The sequence below is a fragment of the Pectinophora gossypiella genome, chromosome 16 (genome assembly GCF_024362695.1).
Source record: "Pectinophora gossypiella chromosome 16, ilPecGoss1.1, whole genome shotgun sequence".
NCBI classification, from domain to species: domain Eukaryota; kingdom Metazoa; phylum Arthropoda; class Insecta; order Lepidoptera; family Gelechiidae; genus Pectinophora; species Pectinophora gossypiella.
The window spans coordinates 972,615-990,519 of record NC_065419.1 but is presented as its reverse complement, the minus strand read 5'-3'; the positions used below and the strand labels follow the sequence as shown (position 1 = coordinate 990,519).

The 17,905-nt window shown below is 37.8% G+C and overlaps 3 protein-coding genes across 8 annotated transcripts in view; all 3 read right to left on the bottom strand.

Annotated features, from left to right (window-relative positions):
• Window positions 1–1,158: 1,158 nt before the first annotated feature.
• Window positions 1,159–6,277, bottom strand: LOC126373960 (protein artichoke-like). Its single transcript, XM_050020364.1, has 3 exons — window positions 5,840–6,277; window positions 4,616–4,855; window positions 1,159–3,672 (listed from the first exon to the last, which is right to left on the bottom strand). The coding sequence occupies exons 2-3, from the start codon at window positions 4,841–4,843 to the stop codon at window positions 1,342–1,344; spliced, it is 2,559 nt and encodes an 852-aa protein (XP_049876321.1). The 5' UTR covers window positions 4,844–4,855; window positions 5,840–6,277; the 3' UTR covers window positions 1,159–1,341.
• A 2,400-nt stretch (window positions 6,278–8,677) lies between these two features.
• LOC126373974 (SET domain-containing protein SmydA-8) lies at window positions 8,678–16,434 on the bottom strand. The gene is made up of 10 exons (XM_050020388.1): window positions 16,257–16,434; window positions 15,681–15,930; window positions 15,120–15,275; window positions 14,687–14,941; window positions 13,692–13,814; window positions 12,655–12,842; window positions 11,301–11,516; window positions 10,639–10,826; window positions 9,874–9,986; window positions 8,678–9,239 (listed from the first exon to the last, which is right to left on the bottom strand). Exons 2-10 carry the CDS (start codon window positions 15,924–15,926, stop codon window positions 9,084–9,086), a joined length of 1,641 nt encoding a protein of 546 aa, XP_049876345.1. The 5' UTR covers window positions 15,927–15,930; window positions 16,257–16,434; the 3' UTR covers window positions 8,678–9,083.
• A 714-nt stretch (window positions 16,435–17,148) lies between these two features.
• LOC126373977 (SET domain-containing protein SmydA-8-like) overlaps window positions 17,149–17,905 on the bottom strand; it is an 81,365-nt gene continuing 80,608 nt past the window's right edge. For all 6 annotated transcript variants that reach the window (XM_050020398.1, XM_050020395.1, XM_050020397.1 and 3 more), the window contains one exon: window positions 17,149–17,840. In XM_050020398.1, the coding sequence (XP_049876355.1) occupies window positions 17,700–17,840 (141 nt within the window). In that variant the 3' untranslated portion in view covers window positions 17,149–17,699. The remainder of the gene's footprint in view (window positions 17,841–17,905) is intronic.

The window sequence follows — 17,905 nt, the reverse complement described above, 5'->3', positions numbered from 1 at the left end:
ACAGCTACCTATTTTTTTAGACGTGACTTATTGTTGATTTGCCGCAGATGGCATTAACTACTTGGCCGGAACTACAGCTACCAAGATATAGTGATTTATATTAAATTTATATAGTCCCGGCCAAGTAGTTAACTTCGGCGACAGTTAATGCTGAAGGCGTCATCATCAGTAGATTTTGCAGATTTTACCACCGAATAACATCCGAATTTTTCAGATTAACAAAACCGAAATCGAACTTCCCTGGTCTATGATCATTATCATTATTGGCCACAGCATCTATAGTAGGTGATTGTTGCTGCACTTGTGATTCTAAGGGTAAGGGCAACGCCGCCGATTTGCGTTAGTTATTATAAATTCCATATCAAACTAAAATTCTAACAGCGCGTGGGATTTATAAAAATCCTGGTCTGCTTTCAACATTAGATAACATTAGTGTTTGGGTACGTACGGTTAGTATTATTCCTTATTCTACGTATGGTTAAGCTTTATACATGTATAGAGCCAGTACAACTAGGTAGCTCCAGACATTCGGTTTTCCTCATCTGACCGAGAAAGTCTGAGTGAAACTTGCATATCAGTGATAAATATTAGCTTAATGCACTTTCGTTTTCGCCTCGTGGACTTTCACGGGGTTTTGCAACTTTCATGTTTACGCCAATAAGGATAACAAGTTAAAAATGTGACATAAACTTGTTATGTAACTGGTGAACAATAACTTTCACGCAAGTTTCTTGTTATGTATTATAATATTATGCTTGTTTTTGTACCGGAACTAAGACTGTTGTTTGTAAGGTATATTTATATTATCTTCATCGCCTGTTACATGCTTATTTTCATCACAATAAACCTGCTGGTTTTAACAGTTAGTAGCAAATAATACTAGAACATTTAGAACCACCAGTCCAGAACAGAGTCTGTGTTGCATTTGTGAATGAATGACATCCGCCCTGTGTTGCAAATATACGTACCTACTTACTTTGCAAAGAGGTTGTTGTGACAGACTGTACGTCAGGACCTTTGTTGGGATCTAGGACATTCCAAGTATAATTCTGTATTTGTGTTGTAAGGTTCAATATATTTACTAAGTCAGTGTCGTCGTCTCCGCAGTCTGTCATAGACATCTTATATTCTAACACGGCAGAATTAAATTAAACAAAGTTCGGTTTTCTAAAATTGTTATAATTATTATACTAAAATTATATGTATTTCTGGAAACGGTTTAACTTATTGTATCTTCAATAAACTTGTTTGTAAACCGCACTGCGTCTTATGTGCCGGATTCCTGCTCCGCACTACGAGATAATATCAAGAGTTTACGAGTAGTTAGTCTACGAGCTTAGCTTAGATCTTCTTCCCAAAAGCGTTTCTCAACTTCTTCCAGAACTCTTCAGAATTATTTTCATCCCAAGACAGGTATATTTTCGTCTTCAAAAGATATTTCAATGTCGGTGTTAAGTATTTCTTTTCTACATGTCCTAACCTCACTAAAACTAGAGGATCATAACTTGTACCGTCTTCCAAGAACAGTCGATGATATTCGGCTAATTGTGTCTCCCAACGACACCACTGCGACTTTGCAAAATTATTACTTATCAATAATACTACGTACTTACTTTCATTAATACTTGAAAGAATCGCTTCTGAAAGAAATGATCCAATCTCAAAATCCCTTTCAGACACACAAAGCTTCAAATAAGGTGGATATGTTTCCAAATAAGTTATCATGTCTAAAACAAAATCTCTATCTTCGAAACAGTATGATATAAACGCATCATACTTATATCCTTTTTGTTCAACATCATCAGCCTTTACGGATCTTCTAATAAATTTTCTGCCTATGGCAATTTTGCCTAAGAATATCCAATATCTAATGTAAACTCTATATTTGTACAAAAGTATACCTATTAATAATATTAAAACTATGGTTACTAACGATGGCGCTGTCCACACAATTACCATCACATTTGAGATTTTTGCATACATTAAACAGTTTAAACTTTTTACTGATGTCAAGTACTCTGCTACACGCCTGTCCTCCCACAAGTCTGGGCTGCTACACAGGAAGTTTGAAGATTCAAAGTATTTCTTCAGGATAATGGACCCATTAACTTCTAGCCACAAATATGTCTTGTACATTGCACTACAGTCACATACGAACACGTTGTCCATAAGGTCGATTTCCGTCGACGAATTGGATTCCTCCAGCAGATAACTTATGTCTTCAATCATGCTGATAGAAAAATGAGAGATTTTGTTATTTGTTAACAGCAGTTGCTGGGGTTTCACTCCTGACGCGAGGAACAGTGGTCTCCACCAAGATATCAACAGATTTTCACTCAGATCCAACACTTGCAGATTTTTTAATGGCTTCAGGGTTTCAGCTGTTATGTAAAACAATTGATTATTTCTTAGTATGAGATGTGTGAGGTTTGGCATCATTTCAAATAGGTTGTCGTCGTCGTTGAATCTTTTAACCCCACAATTCTTCAATATAAATATTCTTAAGTAATTTAATCCTTCAAATTGAGCGCACGTAAGATTTTGATTGGCTGTAAGTGGATTGTTTGCTAAGTTGAGAACTTCCAATTGTTTTGTTGATTTAAAAGTGCCTTCTCCAATAAAAAATATCGTACCGTTTTCTAAATTCAAAAGTTTTAATTTCTCTAAGCCTCTGAATGTGTAATCAAAGATGGACTTAATTTTGTTATAGGCTAGATTTAAAATTCTCAATTTGGTTGACTGGACAAATGTGTCTCTATCTATTTCGTAAAATACTGTCGCATGAGTGCCTTTGTTGTTGGACAAGTCCAAGAGTAACAGTTGAGTTGACAAGTGCTTCTGGTGTATTCCAGGCAAATTGTTACCCCCAAGAAATAAAGCTTTGAGATTTGGAAATTTTGACGGGTCGAATGCATAAGGTCCTACGTAAATTGCTTGTACTCTTCTCAGATCTAGAAGTTCTATATTTACCATTCGAGGAAACGTGTCATCATTGATTGATTCAAATTGATTATGAGCTAAGTTCAATTTCTTTATACTAGTTTGTGCTATAACATGTAGCAATTCTTTTGGTGGTTGTCTTCTAAATCCCAACCCTGATAAATCAAGATATGTTAAGTTTATACTTTCATTCATCATGTTCATTAGGAAGTTTCCGATTAGAGTGGAATTTAATTCGTTATCGCCAATGTATAATTCTTTTAACTTTTTCAGAGGTAGAAAACTGTTGGGGTGTATGTAACACAGGCTACAAAGATTTATATCCAACTTCCTTAGTGATGTGCCTTCCATCGGTGCGAAAGAATCTTCATTGATTAGTTCCAAAGAATTTTCCGACAAGTCTAATGCTTTCAACATTGGTAGAATACTCGGCCGCATTGCGACTGTCAAGTGTAGTACGTTGTCAAAACCATTGTTTACTAAAGTCAGGTTGCGCAAATTCCCTAAACCTTCGAAAATATGTTCATCTATGGCACGTAGCGCAGTGTTGTAGGATATAGACAAATGTTGGAGTTTAGTCAAATTACGAAAAGTTCCCGGTTCTATGTATGTCAACTTATGATTTGCGTCTATTTCCAGCACTGTCAAAAAACTAAATTCGTCTAAATCGCCTTTGAGGATTCTTTCGATGACCGTAGTCCTCACTTTCAGAGCATCACTTTGCTTCATAACCTGAAATAAATAATTAAATATATCAGGCAAAATTAAAGAGAATTATTTTTCCTCATGCTTATCTATGTTTTATTGCCAAATATTTCAACTGTACACATGGCTGCAGATAATAACATGTTCTTACGTACAATCTACTACATCTGTAGTCTATAACAAAAGTTTTCGTCAGTTTAATTTAGCCTGTATGCGTAATTGATAAGGCTTAAACGAAATTATGCAAATTTTAGCAGTAGTTAAAATGGAGCATTGTACTCGAGAAAACAATCTGTGTTTAAAGTAGATACATGTATCATCGCGGGCTTAGCGACACGGCAATATAACAATTATAATAACAGGATGACAAGAAAGAAGAAACATGTTTAGATTGCGATAAGCTTTTGTGGTTTTTAAATATCGCTAGATAATTTTGGTCACGTTTAGGGAAAGGTGCACCTATTTTTAATTAAATAAGTGTTTATGAAGTCCTCATATACTTACTGTACTTCCGGTATCATTAAACGGAAATCGTGTTTACTGCTCGTGTAATATAATGTGCCAACATAAGGATTAAAATCATAATCTACCGTTTTATAACAGTTGATACACTTACGTTTAATAATCATTAAGAGTAGAGAGAGAGAATGATATCGGAAGTTCAATTTGCAAAGAAAATTTCTTGCGATTCCTACCGGTGTTCTTACATCAGACAACAATCAAATCAAATATTCTTTAGTGCACACACATACACGGAACATTTTAAAAGATACACAAGAAAGATTACAGCACATTGGCGGCCTTAAGAACTGTAATAAATAAGTAAATTTTTTGTGTTGGACTAAAGTCTCCTATTATGGAGATGCAGCTGATGCATCTAATAACAATATCCTTAGGCAATTATTACGCTACGACACAGTAGATTAAGATCTCTTCTTAAAGTATAAGTAGTAGTTATAAAGAAACAAACCTTAGGAAACCTCCTACAGACATAGTTCCCGAAACAGACTATAATTTTTTGACTCTTGGTAGCTCTGCAGATACACCCAGACTTGCGATCAGTGCCGATCTCTACCGGCAGGGCGAGATAGTCCTCTCTAGGAGACGACACGTCATTGGTCATCGCAACGAAGTCATCGATCATGCTGCCATTGGCATAGAAGATCACAAGAAGCCATGGCAGAAGGATGCATAGCATGTCTCGTGTGACCTGCAATTTCAGAAGAGTTTCGCCATAATTTTTAAAAGTTGTGACTCACGGTTGTAATCCGTATTAGGCTGGGCAGCAACAAGTCATCAAAAGGATCAAAAATAAATCAATTAATGAACAGAATCTTACGTACTACAGCAAATTGAAACGGAAGATAAATATTAGTAACTCAAACGGAGTAAACGTAACAATAAATACATAATCTTTGAAACAATATTATGTTCGACAAGCAGCTATATGCATATCCTTTACAATTGTACAAACTGGATACGCAAACTAGGTAAATAGATAAGGAATGGAATTGATGATGACGACAATACAAATGTTAGAAAACGTCATAGAAACTATACGCGCACTGAAATGCAAATAGAAAGGATTAACATTGCCGTTGTATTCAAGCTTCTAACGAATGTAGAACTACGAAAGTTGGGTATTTCCCTCGTTACCGGATCAGACTAGTTTAATATGAGCAATTCTTCATAGGTACCTTAATTTTCAGCTGTTAATTACATTATACGTAAATCACGCCTGTGTCCCTATTACCTGGGGTACATCCAATAAGACAACGCGCAGTCGCTCCTGCTTGGTTAAAAAGATCACATCCTCAGAACGGAAAATCTAATATCTGTGGTCACATCGAAGCAATTCATCTAGGAAGCATTATTGCTATTTGACATTTAAGCATAGAAAAGGAAATGAGCTTGGGCAATGTTAACAAATGTCAAATCGCAATGTTATTTTTTTAGATGAATTGCTTGAATGTGACGTTTTTGGTGGATAATATAACGGACCTATTGGTCACAGACGACCGAGACGTTCTTGTCTAAACATTGATCAACAAAATATGGTTTAGCCATCACCTACTTTACGTACTGACTTCCAAGATATAGTTTTGGACAAAAGTACCTATCGAGATTTCAAATTTTTTATATAATATGCCAATTTTTAACACTTAAGCGCATAATGGATATTGTACAAACTAACCTGGTAAAATATTATCTATCTTTAGTCGTCACTCAGTGCCTAATATCTTCTGCAAACACACTCCATTGGCACTTGCCAGACAACGTTCCATCTGCAGCACTTAACTTCTTTATCATCACTTTTGCATTTGCATTCACTTTATTAGAAACATCACTGTCACTGAAAACTATTTCTTCAATCGCATCAGTATTTTTTTCACATTTGCAATTATTTTGCTATATTTTCAATAATATGTGGGTTTTTTTTACATAGATTACGTTTGCGAATGTTCTCATGGAGGCGATTGGGTCTCGACTCGCGTCGTGTGCGTCTCTTGTTTGCATGTGATAAAAGATAGTGCTAACTACGATGTCGTCGGTTTCAACTTCGCACATCACAAATTAGGTGGCAAATCTTGAAAGACTAATACTTGGTAACTGTTTTTGTGTAACTTTGCTCGCCACAAATATTGATGATCTAACAAACTAAAAAGAGGTAGGTAGCTACCTATCTACTTACGAGTAACAAGATCGACTTACACCATAAAACACATAATATAGCCTCACGCCTGTATGAAGGTGGTTATAGCAATCCCAGATTCTCTCAATCAGCGCGTATGGCTATCGACCCACTAGTGTCGATTAATTCTTTCAAATATTTTTCCTCACAGACGACGCCCTGAGCCGACTTTCGCGCCCAACTGGCCACCTTCAGGCCTATTGTCTTAAACGTTGTGAGAGCCTTCAGCGCTCCCCATTTGTCCGGCCAAGTAGTTAATGCAAAAATGCAAAAAATGGCAATCCCAGAGATGTATAGTAAGTATTATACACCCATCCTCGACAGCTATTACACCTTAAGCTGTTGGTCCCGGTTACTACTTACTGATGTAAGTATGAGCCATGTCAGGGGCCTTTGGCGGCTCAATAGTAACCCTGACACCAGGGTTGATGGGGTTGGTAATCCACCTCACAACCCACACGATCGAAGGAGGCAGTTATGATTAAGTCTCATGTAACAGGGGGTTAGCCTATTGCAATTAAGCGGGCACAAATCCTGGAAACCACGTGATATCAATTATTTGTGATCTAAACATGAATTCAAAGTCAAAGTTGAATACAGTGGTACCTACCTTAATCATAGATGCGAAAGAATAATCTAATTCTATGACAATTTTTTTTTTCATTTTAGGTACATACATGCATAATTTCACGCCCGTAATCCCTAAGAGGATGGGCAGAGTCACAAGTAATGAGAAGAAAACTTGCAGCCACTTTTGATACGGAATCAAAATCTGTTGTCGAAATTATGGTAAGTACTTAATTACTAATTGTATATAACTTGTTGCCTACGTCAAAGTACTAAGTAAAAGCAAATATTGTGTCATAAATAATAAACTGCATATATACGTCCCACTGCTGGGCACAGCCTCCCCTCAATCAACCGGAGGGGGTATGGAGCATACTCCACCACGCTGCTCCACTGCGGGGTTGGTGGAGGTGTTTTTTACGGCTAATAGCCGGGACCAACGGCTTTACGTGCCCTCCGAAGCACGGAATCATCTTACTTTTTTGGACAATCAGGTGATTCAAGCCTGAAAGTCCTTACCAAACAAAGGTCAGTCTCACAAAGTGATTTCGACCATGTCCCCATCGGAAATCGAACCCGGACCTCCAGATCGTGAGCTTAACGCTCTAACCACTAGACCACCGAGGCTGTAAATATTGTGTAAAGGCATAGAATAAGGAATAATACTACGTATAGAACGACAACTCTCCGTTCCCCACCACCGTCTGAGCTAGGTTTACCTCACCCCCCCTCGAACATAGTTTAGACTTGAATCGCATGGCGTCAGACGTCACACACACAGATGTGCGTGTACGATAATGACAATGTATAGTGTCAATGTGAAACGAGGTTGTTTGTATGAAGTGTCCGGGGTGGTAAAACCTAAGTTTATTATATGTACTTAAACTTAAACATTGTTGATAGTTTTGTTATTGCGTGTGTTAGATATTGTGCGGTATCAGCATTAAATGACATTGATTCACATAACGCAAGGATTTCGCTTTTAAACATTTCCATAACACTCAATATAATACACAATAACATAGTAAAACCTATTTAAACAACATACCAACGTACATCATCATAGTATGCAAATAAAGATTATTGAATATTCTGCATCTAACATGTTTAGTAGATTCCTAAGGGTACCGATCTTCTTCTTATCGTGTGGCTTGTGAGGTGGAATACCAACCCATCAACCCTGGTGTCAGGGTTACTATTGAGCCGCCAAAGGCCCCTGACATGGCTCATGTAACATGGCTAACTTACATCAGTAAGTAGTAACCGGGGCCAACAGAACGTGACGTCAGAACTCGGAACTTAAGTTTATTTAAGTAAATAAATGATTTTGATGTTATTTTTTAATTTAAGATTAAACCAATTTAAATAATAATAGATACTAAGGTAAAATTGCATTCGGGTTTATAAGATTCGTTTTTTATTCCAGCTTATAAACTCTAAAGAGAACAACCGTAGAAAGCAATATTTATATTAAGAAAATAATAAAAAAGTTGCAGTGCGCCGGCGCACGCGTCAGCTGACAGAAAGGGGCGCTTGCGCACATGTCACTAATTGGGGCGATATCGATGATTCTCGGAATCGTACTGGCTGGCCATTCACTGAGACTGTTACGGTTGTAGCCTACTTACAACACCTTTTAGAGTACATCTCGATTAATTCTCGACAGGTGTTTGTTTTGTGTCGGGGACAAAAACACTGCCCACTTACAGGTGATAGCTGTAAAAATAAAATTCTTTCAATAATAAACTTGTTTAATACAACTGAAAAATTTAACATCTTTATACATTTTTAATAAGGACAATAACCATTAATTTAATATACTCAATCTATAGTCTCACAAAATAAAACTTAATTTTAAGGAAGGATAATCATTTTTAGGGATGTTTTTTCGTTGATATCAGGACCAGAGGGCCTTCGAAGCAATTCGTCTAAAAAGGTAATTATAAAAAATAATAAGTATTGCAATTTCACATTAAAATTAAAATAAAAATAATCAATTTTAGATGAATTGTTTTGATGTGGCGTTTTAACCCCCAGAAGTAGCTAAGAGTGATCCACGAAGGTGATTCCTTTGCATTTGTGATTCAGACATTCGGCTGTTCAATTTTTTTTTGGGCTCTATCAGATCCTAAATGTTAACGTTTCATTACGCTGGTGAAATGTCTTCAGTGATATTTTTTCACATTGGTGCTGGCAGGCTGGCAGAGAGGTTTCTGATCAGTTCATCCATCTGCACTAGGTTGATCTTAGCTTGCTTGTACAACCTGCCTTCAGGTAACTCCGGCGGCTCGTGACGGAGTAGCCCTGCTGATTCTGTTAGGATCTTGCGGGATTCCTGGAAAACGGAGAGAACGTTGGAAACTAAATACCATCTTGTTCTCACCGGGATAAATCAGGGATATGAGACTCCCGATAGTTCAACACTGTTGCAAGTGCCATGGTCACGGGATGACTGATGAAATTGAAGTGGAGTAAGTAGATCCATAATTTTCCAAGGGCAAATATATCTGTCTACCCTCTTTCTTTGCCACTTGATTCTACATTTGATGTCGGAATGTTCGGATTTCAACTATGTGGGTTATTTTTTCACTTTTCTGTAAAGTTTTCGTCGTTTGAGAGCTGCTTACATACACATACATATGTAAACTTACTCATATTTCCCACCGGGGGTAAGCAGACTATGGATTTTTTTTTTGGCAAAGGTGCTTGTGCTTACGGATTATTCATTTGTCGTTTTACATTTATTTAAGTCAAGGATTGATCACTGTATTTTGTGCTCTGACATCCTTTATAACTTTTCATCACAATAACAACGAGATTATCAATTGTGTTACGAAGAGTCCTTCTTTCAAATTCCCCATTGTTCTGTGACTACTTGAAGCACGTGCAAACCTTAACAAAGACTAGAGAAGAATAATAATATATGTCAAAGAATGTAAGTACAAATAATGAAAACTTTTGCAACTTACGGTAACATATCCGAGTAGAGTCATGGGACCTTCAGTCAAGGACTGCCTTCGTCCAGTTTCCGCCACCGCTGCGTGCAATTCGAATAGCAGAGAGCCTCGCAGTCTTGTTTCCGCTGTGAAGAAATTGGGAACAGTTGTATATTAACATCATATAACGAATTTGTTCATGTTTTAATAAAATCTTTTCAGAAATCAGAATCATTTATTCAACGTAATTATCATGGATAAACTTGTTGAAGGTCAATGTAACATTATAGAATTTACGTCATTTCGCAAGGTGTTATGGCTGAGGAGAAGAAATGACAAAAAACTGCAACAGGAACACATCTTTTAAAAACCAATGATACATTACAAGTTTTAAGTAGTCATTAATCTTATAATACGCTTTTTTACATAAAGTAACAAAGCCGATTTTGATGTTGTATTCGATAAAAGCTCAGTGAGTACTTCTAGTCATTGGACTGTAGATGCTCACTCTACCTGACAAAAATACTTACCACAAATTATATTTTTAAGCTAGGCCGCTACATTTAGTCAAAAGAGAGGCCGATCTATCTACGTATGTGTTGTGTTTAGAACTGACAAAAACTTTACTTTTGCTGTAAAATGTACGGTCTTACCGCAAAATGTGACCAGTCTACTATTATCGTATAATCTTTGCAGATATCTGTTTGCGTATCTGCATTTCCTGTTCTTTCATAATATTGTCGTGATCGTTCTCTTTCTTCAAATCTCTATCACGCACTAATTTAAACTTCCACTCACCAGGAGCCAAAGTCTCCAGAAGATCAGCAATCTTCTTGCACAACTGTGTCTTGAGTATCAGCCGGTCGTCCACCACGCCGGCGAGGCCGTGCTCGTGCTCCTGCCCGATCATTTGCGCCAGCGCAAGACTCACGTCCGTCATGTAGTAGTGTAGCGGGTGTAGGTAGTTGCTGCAGTGATTTATGAATCTGGAAGTAGAATTTGTTAATTTAACAATACCGTTGTAGACGATGATACGGCTCTACACCTATCCCGTTAAACTAACAGTAAGCTCGGTGAGGTGTGGATACTTAGTTCATCTTGCGATGGATGTACCTCTGACTACCACAATTGAGATATAGTCGTGAGCTTATTATTATACTAGTGAGCTCTACGACGTAATGGCTAGAAATTTTGAGCAACAAACCAGAAGTGCCGAGTGTATTTTAAGACGTGTATTTTTCTTACTTATCTGGATTTCAAAAGATAATTCACCATTAACAAGCATAGGCTTTGAGACAGCGTAAGAACCTAAGACGTCGCTCCACTGCGACTTAGTAGAGAAAACCTGAGAACCGAATTTCACCCATTGGGCCAGAGAGGTCATGAAGCTGATCATCAACAAAAGAGTTTAACCTCCTACTTTACTAACTGCTGCTATCTATTTCTCTTGTGTAACCCACCTCTCGCAAGCATCAGGATCCCCCTTCGGCATAACACTCAACTCCCTCCCAATATCCGCCAGCAGTTGCTGTATTATCGCGTCAGACACGGCGTCCTTGCACACGTTGCAGTTCCACGTCTTGTTGTCCAAGTTCCTTGTCTTCGGGTCCGGATTCGTCGTCTTATGGAGAATTGGGAGTATGAAAGTTTCTGGGAGAAGGTAGCCTTTGCAGTCTCTGAAGAAGAAGTAAATTGTTTATGGTACAATGCAAATATTTCCAGAGATAACGACAAACGTTATATGACAATCTATGTACGGGTCACCACTAAGTGGCATTCAGGTTTCTTTCTTAAAATGTACGGAAAAAATATTCAAACGAAATTTAAAAATAACAATTTGGGAAAGAAAAGCCCAAAGAGACCTGGCAGCTACTACCGAGAATTAAAATTCTCGGCATGTCATGGGAGCATGCCACAGAGGCTGCAGAAGATCGTGAGGAGTGGAAATCTTTATTGGAGCCCTACATCCCAAAAGATGATAAAAAGATTAGAAGAGAGAAGAAGCTAGCTCTTACTTATAAGTACATATATGACGTCAGGAGTAAAATAATGACGCGGTGAGTGATGTTTCAGCATTCTATCTGTGTATAATTAGTAATCTATGGTTATTTAAAAAAAAAATCACGCGGTATATTTATCGTGAACAATGTGTGTTGAATTAATAAAATAAATTTTAAAACAGTATAATATAATCTCATTTTAATTAGTTATCTAAAAAAATAAGAAAACTTCAGCAATAATAATACAAATTTTATCTACATAAACATGATGTTTGCATTGTGAACAGTTTGGCAAATACCGGGAAACGTGACCCGTTTTGATATCAAGTCGCTAAAGTCAAATCATTAAATCTTTTGTTTTTTTTTTTAGTTTTTTCCTGCAGTTTCCTATAGGTACACCGTCCTTCCAGCATATTCGGGACATCCGCGATTTTAAATTTCGAGGTTACCGATTCCAGAAACTTAAAAAGTCACTGTAGTCTTGTGGTAGGTACACCGACTTGCTTCTCAAACAGGGAGCGCCCGCGCCGGTTTGAACCCCGGCACCGGACTTACACAAATAAGTTATGAATTTATTTACCTAAATTCAGTTTTCACTAACTCTTTTGGCTCCATCGTTATAGACGGCGATACGACTCACCACCTATCACGTTGGTCTAACACAAAGCTCGCTGAGGTGTGGGTCCGACCAAGTAGTTAATGCCGAATTACATTAAGTCATAAGGATGTACCTCTGACTACCCTAATTGGGAAATAGTCGTGAGGTTATGTTGTTATGAGTAAGTTAAACAAAATGTTATGCGGGAAAACTTACTTCTTCTTACACTTGACAGCACTATACATGGTGCCGAACTCGGTGACGTCAGAGCACCGCTCGCAGACGCACTCGAAGAACCAGGTGTCGGCCAAGTGGTGACGACGAGCCTCCGTGCCCCACATGGGGTCCGTGTAGCACACCTTGATGTGGGTCCCGGTGCTAATGTTTAGGCCCGCACTGAGGATCTGAATAATTTTAATAATGTTTGATAACATCACTTTCATGTTTGCTCGGAAAGTCTTGGATCATGAATTCATAATTAATTTGAACAGAATAGATGGGACAGAAGACAAGCCCGAGACGGTCGGATGGCATTGACAGGTAGCTACTTTGCATAGCAATAAAATAGTCTTGTACCTTTAACCGTCCATAAAATATGCAACAGATCTTTCGAAGTTGACGATGCGGTTAGATCATGCAATCGCTTAAGACGTGGACCTTTTAAATTTAGTATTATAAACCACTGAATTCATTGAATTTATTTTTAGATCATAGGTAATTGATTTCACGTGGCTTGCAGGATTTGTGCCCGGTTAAAAAGGCAAATAGGCTTGCCCCCTTTACTTGCGACTTAATTATAGCTGGCGAGTTCTATATTGCTCTGCCTACTCCTTGTTATGTTTATAACATAACAAGGGAGGAGCTCGGTGGCGCAGCGGTAAACGCGCTCGAGCGGCGATTGTTGAAGTTAAGCAACTTTCGCAAAGGCCGGTCATAGGATGGGTGACCACAAAAAAAATCATCTCGAGCTCCTCCGTGCTTCGGAAGGCACGTTAAGTAAGCCGTTGATCCCGGCTGCATTAGCAGTCGTTAATAACCATCAACCCGCACTGTGCCCGCGTGATGGTTTAAGGCCCGATCTCCCTATCCATCCATAGGGAAGGCCCGTGCCCCTGCAGTGGGGACGTTAATGGGCTGATGATGATTGTAATCATATACACTGACAACTTTGGATATCCAAAAACCTTGGAATCCTAGAAGTCTGACAATCTTGGCACCCGGCAGTGAATGACTCAAGCTTCGTATGTACTTACGATTTCCCCCTGTGAAGTAAAGCTCTTGTTGCAGTTGGCTCGGCAGCTGTGCTCCACCATGGAGATGCGGTCGAACACGCCCACGTACTCGGGTTCTAGAAGGGGAATCTCGTGGCCGTTGATCTGAATAATAACGATCAAACGATAAACATCGCGCAAACAGACAAAAACTATAGGTGAGCATAGTTCAATTTGATGGTTTTTTGGCGTGACTTATTGTAGATTTGTTGCAGATGGCATTACTGAGGGTACCCAGTTGGGCGCGAGCCTCGGCTCAGGGGGTCGTATGAGACGATTATATTTGGAAGAATTAATTCGATTCGGGTCGATAGCGATTAGCGGTAAATGAGATTTTTTAATTCATAATTTCTACTCTTGATATTGGCCTTAAATCGACTATGATGATGGTAGGTCTGGTATCCATTAGTTTACTAGGTTAGACATGCGTCATCCCTCGGTTTAGTTCAGAACAATCTTAATCATATTTTCAGAATGCAAAGCGAAGATAATTCCATTACTACTGAGTTCATTGGGCGTATTGTTGTTAATTTTATCTATCACTACTGTCTGTGTGTGCCAGACATTAATTTTCCATAATCGTGTTGTTTCACGTGCTTTTCTTAATTAGGTATTTCTCTATCGCATTCTGTGTATACTTTGCTGTTCACAGATGACAAAGGCATTATTTAAATAAACAAATAAAAAGTGATAATAAAAATCAACATCGTAAGATGTATTATTATTAAGTAACCCAGTTTCGTTCACTCTATCTATTCAAAGGTTGTTATCATTTACTTTCATTCTTCTAGACTCTTCCTGTGCTTTAATTTGTAATGCGTCACATTTTACCGCGCCTCTAAGTATCTCTACTAAAGTAAGCACAAGCACAATCTTAGCTCATATCATAGTCGGCTGCACCTACCTTTGTATCCTACATATCTCTACTTCTCACTCTACACATTAGAAATCATCTAGAAATAGAAGCTTAACAATACCTGTACAATCCCGCAGCATCTCATAATCTCCTCCTCATTGAAGGTTTCTTTGAGCTTGAAGAAGTTCCAAATGAATTCAACGATCATCTTCCTATCATGGTTCCACTTCTCCGTGCCCTTGCGGTCTTCGCAGTGAGACTGCAATGATTGAATCTTTGACCACATCTTCGGGTCATGGTCTCGTTGGTACAGGCAGCGGAGGACTGTGATGCACTGGTAGTTCGGGTGTGGCATGCCGAATGTTGATATAGACACCTGAAATAAAAAAATCTTTGTCATTATTTTTCTGACGCGATTTATTCTAGATTTGTTGCATTGGTGGTAAACTTAAGTCAGCCGCTTCTATACGTAGTATTATTCCTTATTCTATGTCCCTGATCAAGCTAAGTTTAACTTCAGCAATTTCGTAGCTTTGCTCAATGCCATTCGTTACCTTCTCGCCTCTATTCTCAGTGTAGTGGCACTCTGGTTTGTGTTCTTCCTTGTGTGTGCACTCCTCAGAGCAGAATGGCCAGCCACACTTGTCACATTGCACCACCTTGCCTTCTTCAAGGAGCTTGTAGCACCCGAGACATACCGGCGGGGTAATCTGAAACGTTTATATTTTAATGTTGGTTGAAAGAAAATCTATGAGAAGAGCCCGTAGCCTGTTGAGTGATACCGAACAAGTGATCAACAAAGTCGTTTACGCCAGTAATCAGATGGGCGACTTTACGAGGATAGAAGATTATATTTCTGAATTGTATGTGCTTTAGAGAGCCATGACGTAGAACACAAGCAGTGTGCATGTTGAACAAACATTTTTTTTTATTATCTTGGTAGTAAACGAAAAACGAACCCAGCACAATAACTCTTTATTGCACAAAAACGCAAAAAACAATCACAAATAGAACAAAAGAAGTACAATAGGTGGACCTACACACATAAGGCAGAAGCTGGAAATGTTAGTAATGATTAGTAGGAGAAAATAGGAAAGTAAATTCAAATCACTTACTTGCGAAGGTCCGGTAATAAGCGGTTTCTCCTTAATCACAATATCACCAGCCTTGATATCTCTAGTAGCTTCAAGATACCTCCCGAACTTGTCATCTTCCTTCACCCTGGCTGGAGTACATTGAAGCTTATGATCCTTCCAGTGCTGCTTTTGATGCTCTTTGGAGCAGTAATGGACGGCTTGGCACCCGGAGCATTTCTGCTCCGCTTCGGCGAGACAAATCGCGCAGATTGATTTCTTAGTCATCGTTCTGGAAGTTTTTGAAGGAGCGAATGGTTATTTTTGTAGATGTCGACAATATAAAGAGTTATAGCATTTTCTAGTTTGAAATTTTAATGGATAATGACGATTCCACTAAATAAATATCTAGAAACTCTTAAGCCGGGTAAGGAATTCATAAATACCTAACCACCCAAGAATTTTATTAAGATTCAGAAGAGTAAGGAATTAAGGATGGAATTAGTATAATAAATACCTAAAACTTTTTGTTAATTAAGTACTAATAGGAACTGCATAGTCCAATCGGATAATGATACGTCGAGTATTAGAACAACCAAAATTAAAGTAAAACCTTACCTCACAACCAAATCTCAACAAAATATTCAATGCACCATCACCGCGTTACTGAAATTAAAGCTTTTTGCTCGAATATCACTTCGAATTTTGTTTTATTTTTAAGTCGAATTTAGATATTGTAAAGCGAAACCGGGTCGACTGCCGGCGTGTGCGCATGGGCACGGTAAAAATAAACCGCCAATAGAAGCCAAGAGTTTCTACTGGCAGAGAGACGATTTGTACTTCTACAATGTACTAGATGTCAGGAGAAAAGTTTGGAACAGTGCGAGCGAGAAAGAAAATAAGAAAGAGACGAAAAGTTAGGAGAGTAATGAGTTTTAAAATTGGCGCCTCTTGTCGACTTCAAAATCATGACAGTAGTAGGTAAGGTAGGTACAATGTCTAGGATCGAAAGTATAAACATAATCACACGTCGGTATTATACGAATTTGTCATATTTCGCAATTTCTAATTTAGAGAATAGTCCACAGTTTTCGATCGCTAAGGTTTTGTTCTTCTATCGTGTGTGTGAGGAGGTAAGTGACGCGAAAGTCTTGAGATATATAGAGAGTCATAATTCTATGCTCCCAACCAAACTCTCTGTGGTTCATTTAGTCAAAGTATTCTTTAGCTGAATTTTAAATCAATAAGTAGGTACTTACATTTTTTTACGACACTGCGTTAGCGCCAATGTCTTTAAAACCAAAAAGTAATCATCATCATCGTTAATTTAAGAGCCACGCTCTTGTAAAAGGCACATTCTTTCACTTCCTTAAAAATAAGCCACCCCTCTTTAATTTTCTCTTTAATTTGTTCCATGTAAGCTGTTCTTGATCTTCCCCTTTCTTTCTTAAAACTTCTTATTTCTTGATTTACCTCTATTTTCTTTTTCTTTTAATTAAAACAACACAGGTAACAAAATATATCTTTATTTAAAATGCCAGAATTAGTATCTACATGATTTGAGAGAGAATAAATAGAACACACAAATAGTTAAATGTCTTTTAGTAGAAGGAATGAATAAATAGATTCATAAAGATTTAAAACACTTAACAAAAATAGATTATAAATATTTCGCGATTAGGTACTTCAGTCAGAAAGGTGTACAACAGTCAGAAAGGAAATTACAAAGTACTTAATTAAATATAAATAGTAAGAGATAATGCTTATTAGTTAAGTTTAAACATCACATTAAGTTTGAAAGGTACACGTAACCAATTTTTGGTTCAACAATATAAATAGACGTAACAATTACAATCACAAATAACAATGTCAATTTTATATAAAAATATTACTCTATTAGCGCAAATACTACTTTCGTTAGGACTAGAATCACGTTGAACCTCTACCGAAACATCTAAATTATTATCACCTTCAAAAATCTAGCTTCTCTGATCATCAAACAAAAGTACCTAACAGTTGAAAGCACTTGTATGACATAAATTCGACTACTGTTGATAGGCTTCATGAGATCTTGCCAATAATTTGTTCCCAAGTCTTGATTTTCTTGAGAGCATCTTTGGCAGCTGTTGCCATTAGACCTTCGGAAGAATTTACCGGCTCGAAACCCAGGATTAACGCCGACTGCGACAGATAACTCACAATCTGGAACAAGTATTGCTTATCTAAATTCATCCTTTCGTGTGGGTTGAAAGGTCCATTTATTATTC

Bases quoted from the DNA above. Each gene is read 5' to 3' on its own strand.
- LOC126373960 (XM_050020364.1), bottom strand. From the start codon at position 4,843: ATGCTATGCATCCTTCTGCCATGGCTTCTTGTGATCTTCTATGCCAAT. The intron at 3,673-4,615 runs GTTTGTTTCTTT...TATTTATTTCAG, and splicing joins TCTGTAGGAGGTTTCCTAAG to GTTATGAAGCAAAGTGATGC.
- LOC126373974 (XM_050020388.1), bottom strand. From the start codon at position 15,926: ATGACTAAGAAATCAATCTGCGCGATTTGTCTCGCCGAAGCGGAGCAG. The intron at 15,276-15,680 runs GTAAGTGATTTG...TAAACGTTTCAG, and splicing joins TTATTACCGGACCTTCGCAA to ATTACCCCGCCGGTATGTCT. The intron at 13,815-14,686 runs GTATTGTTAAGC...GTTATTATTCAG, and splicing joins GATGCTGCGGGATTGTACAG to ATCAACGGCCACGAGATTCC.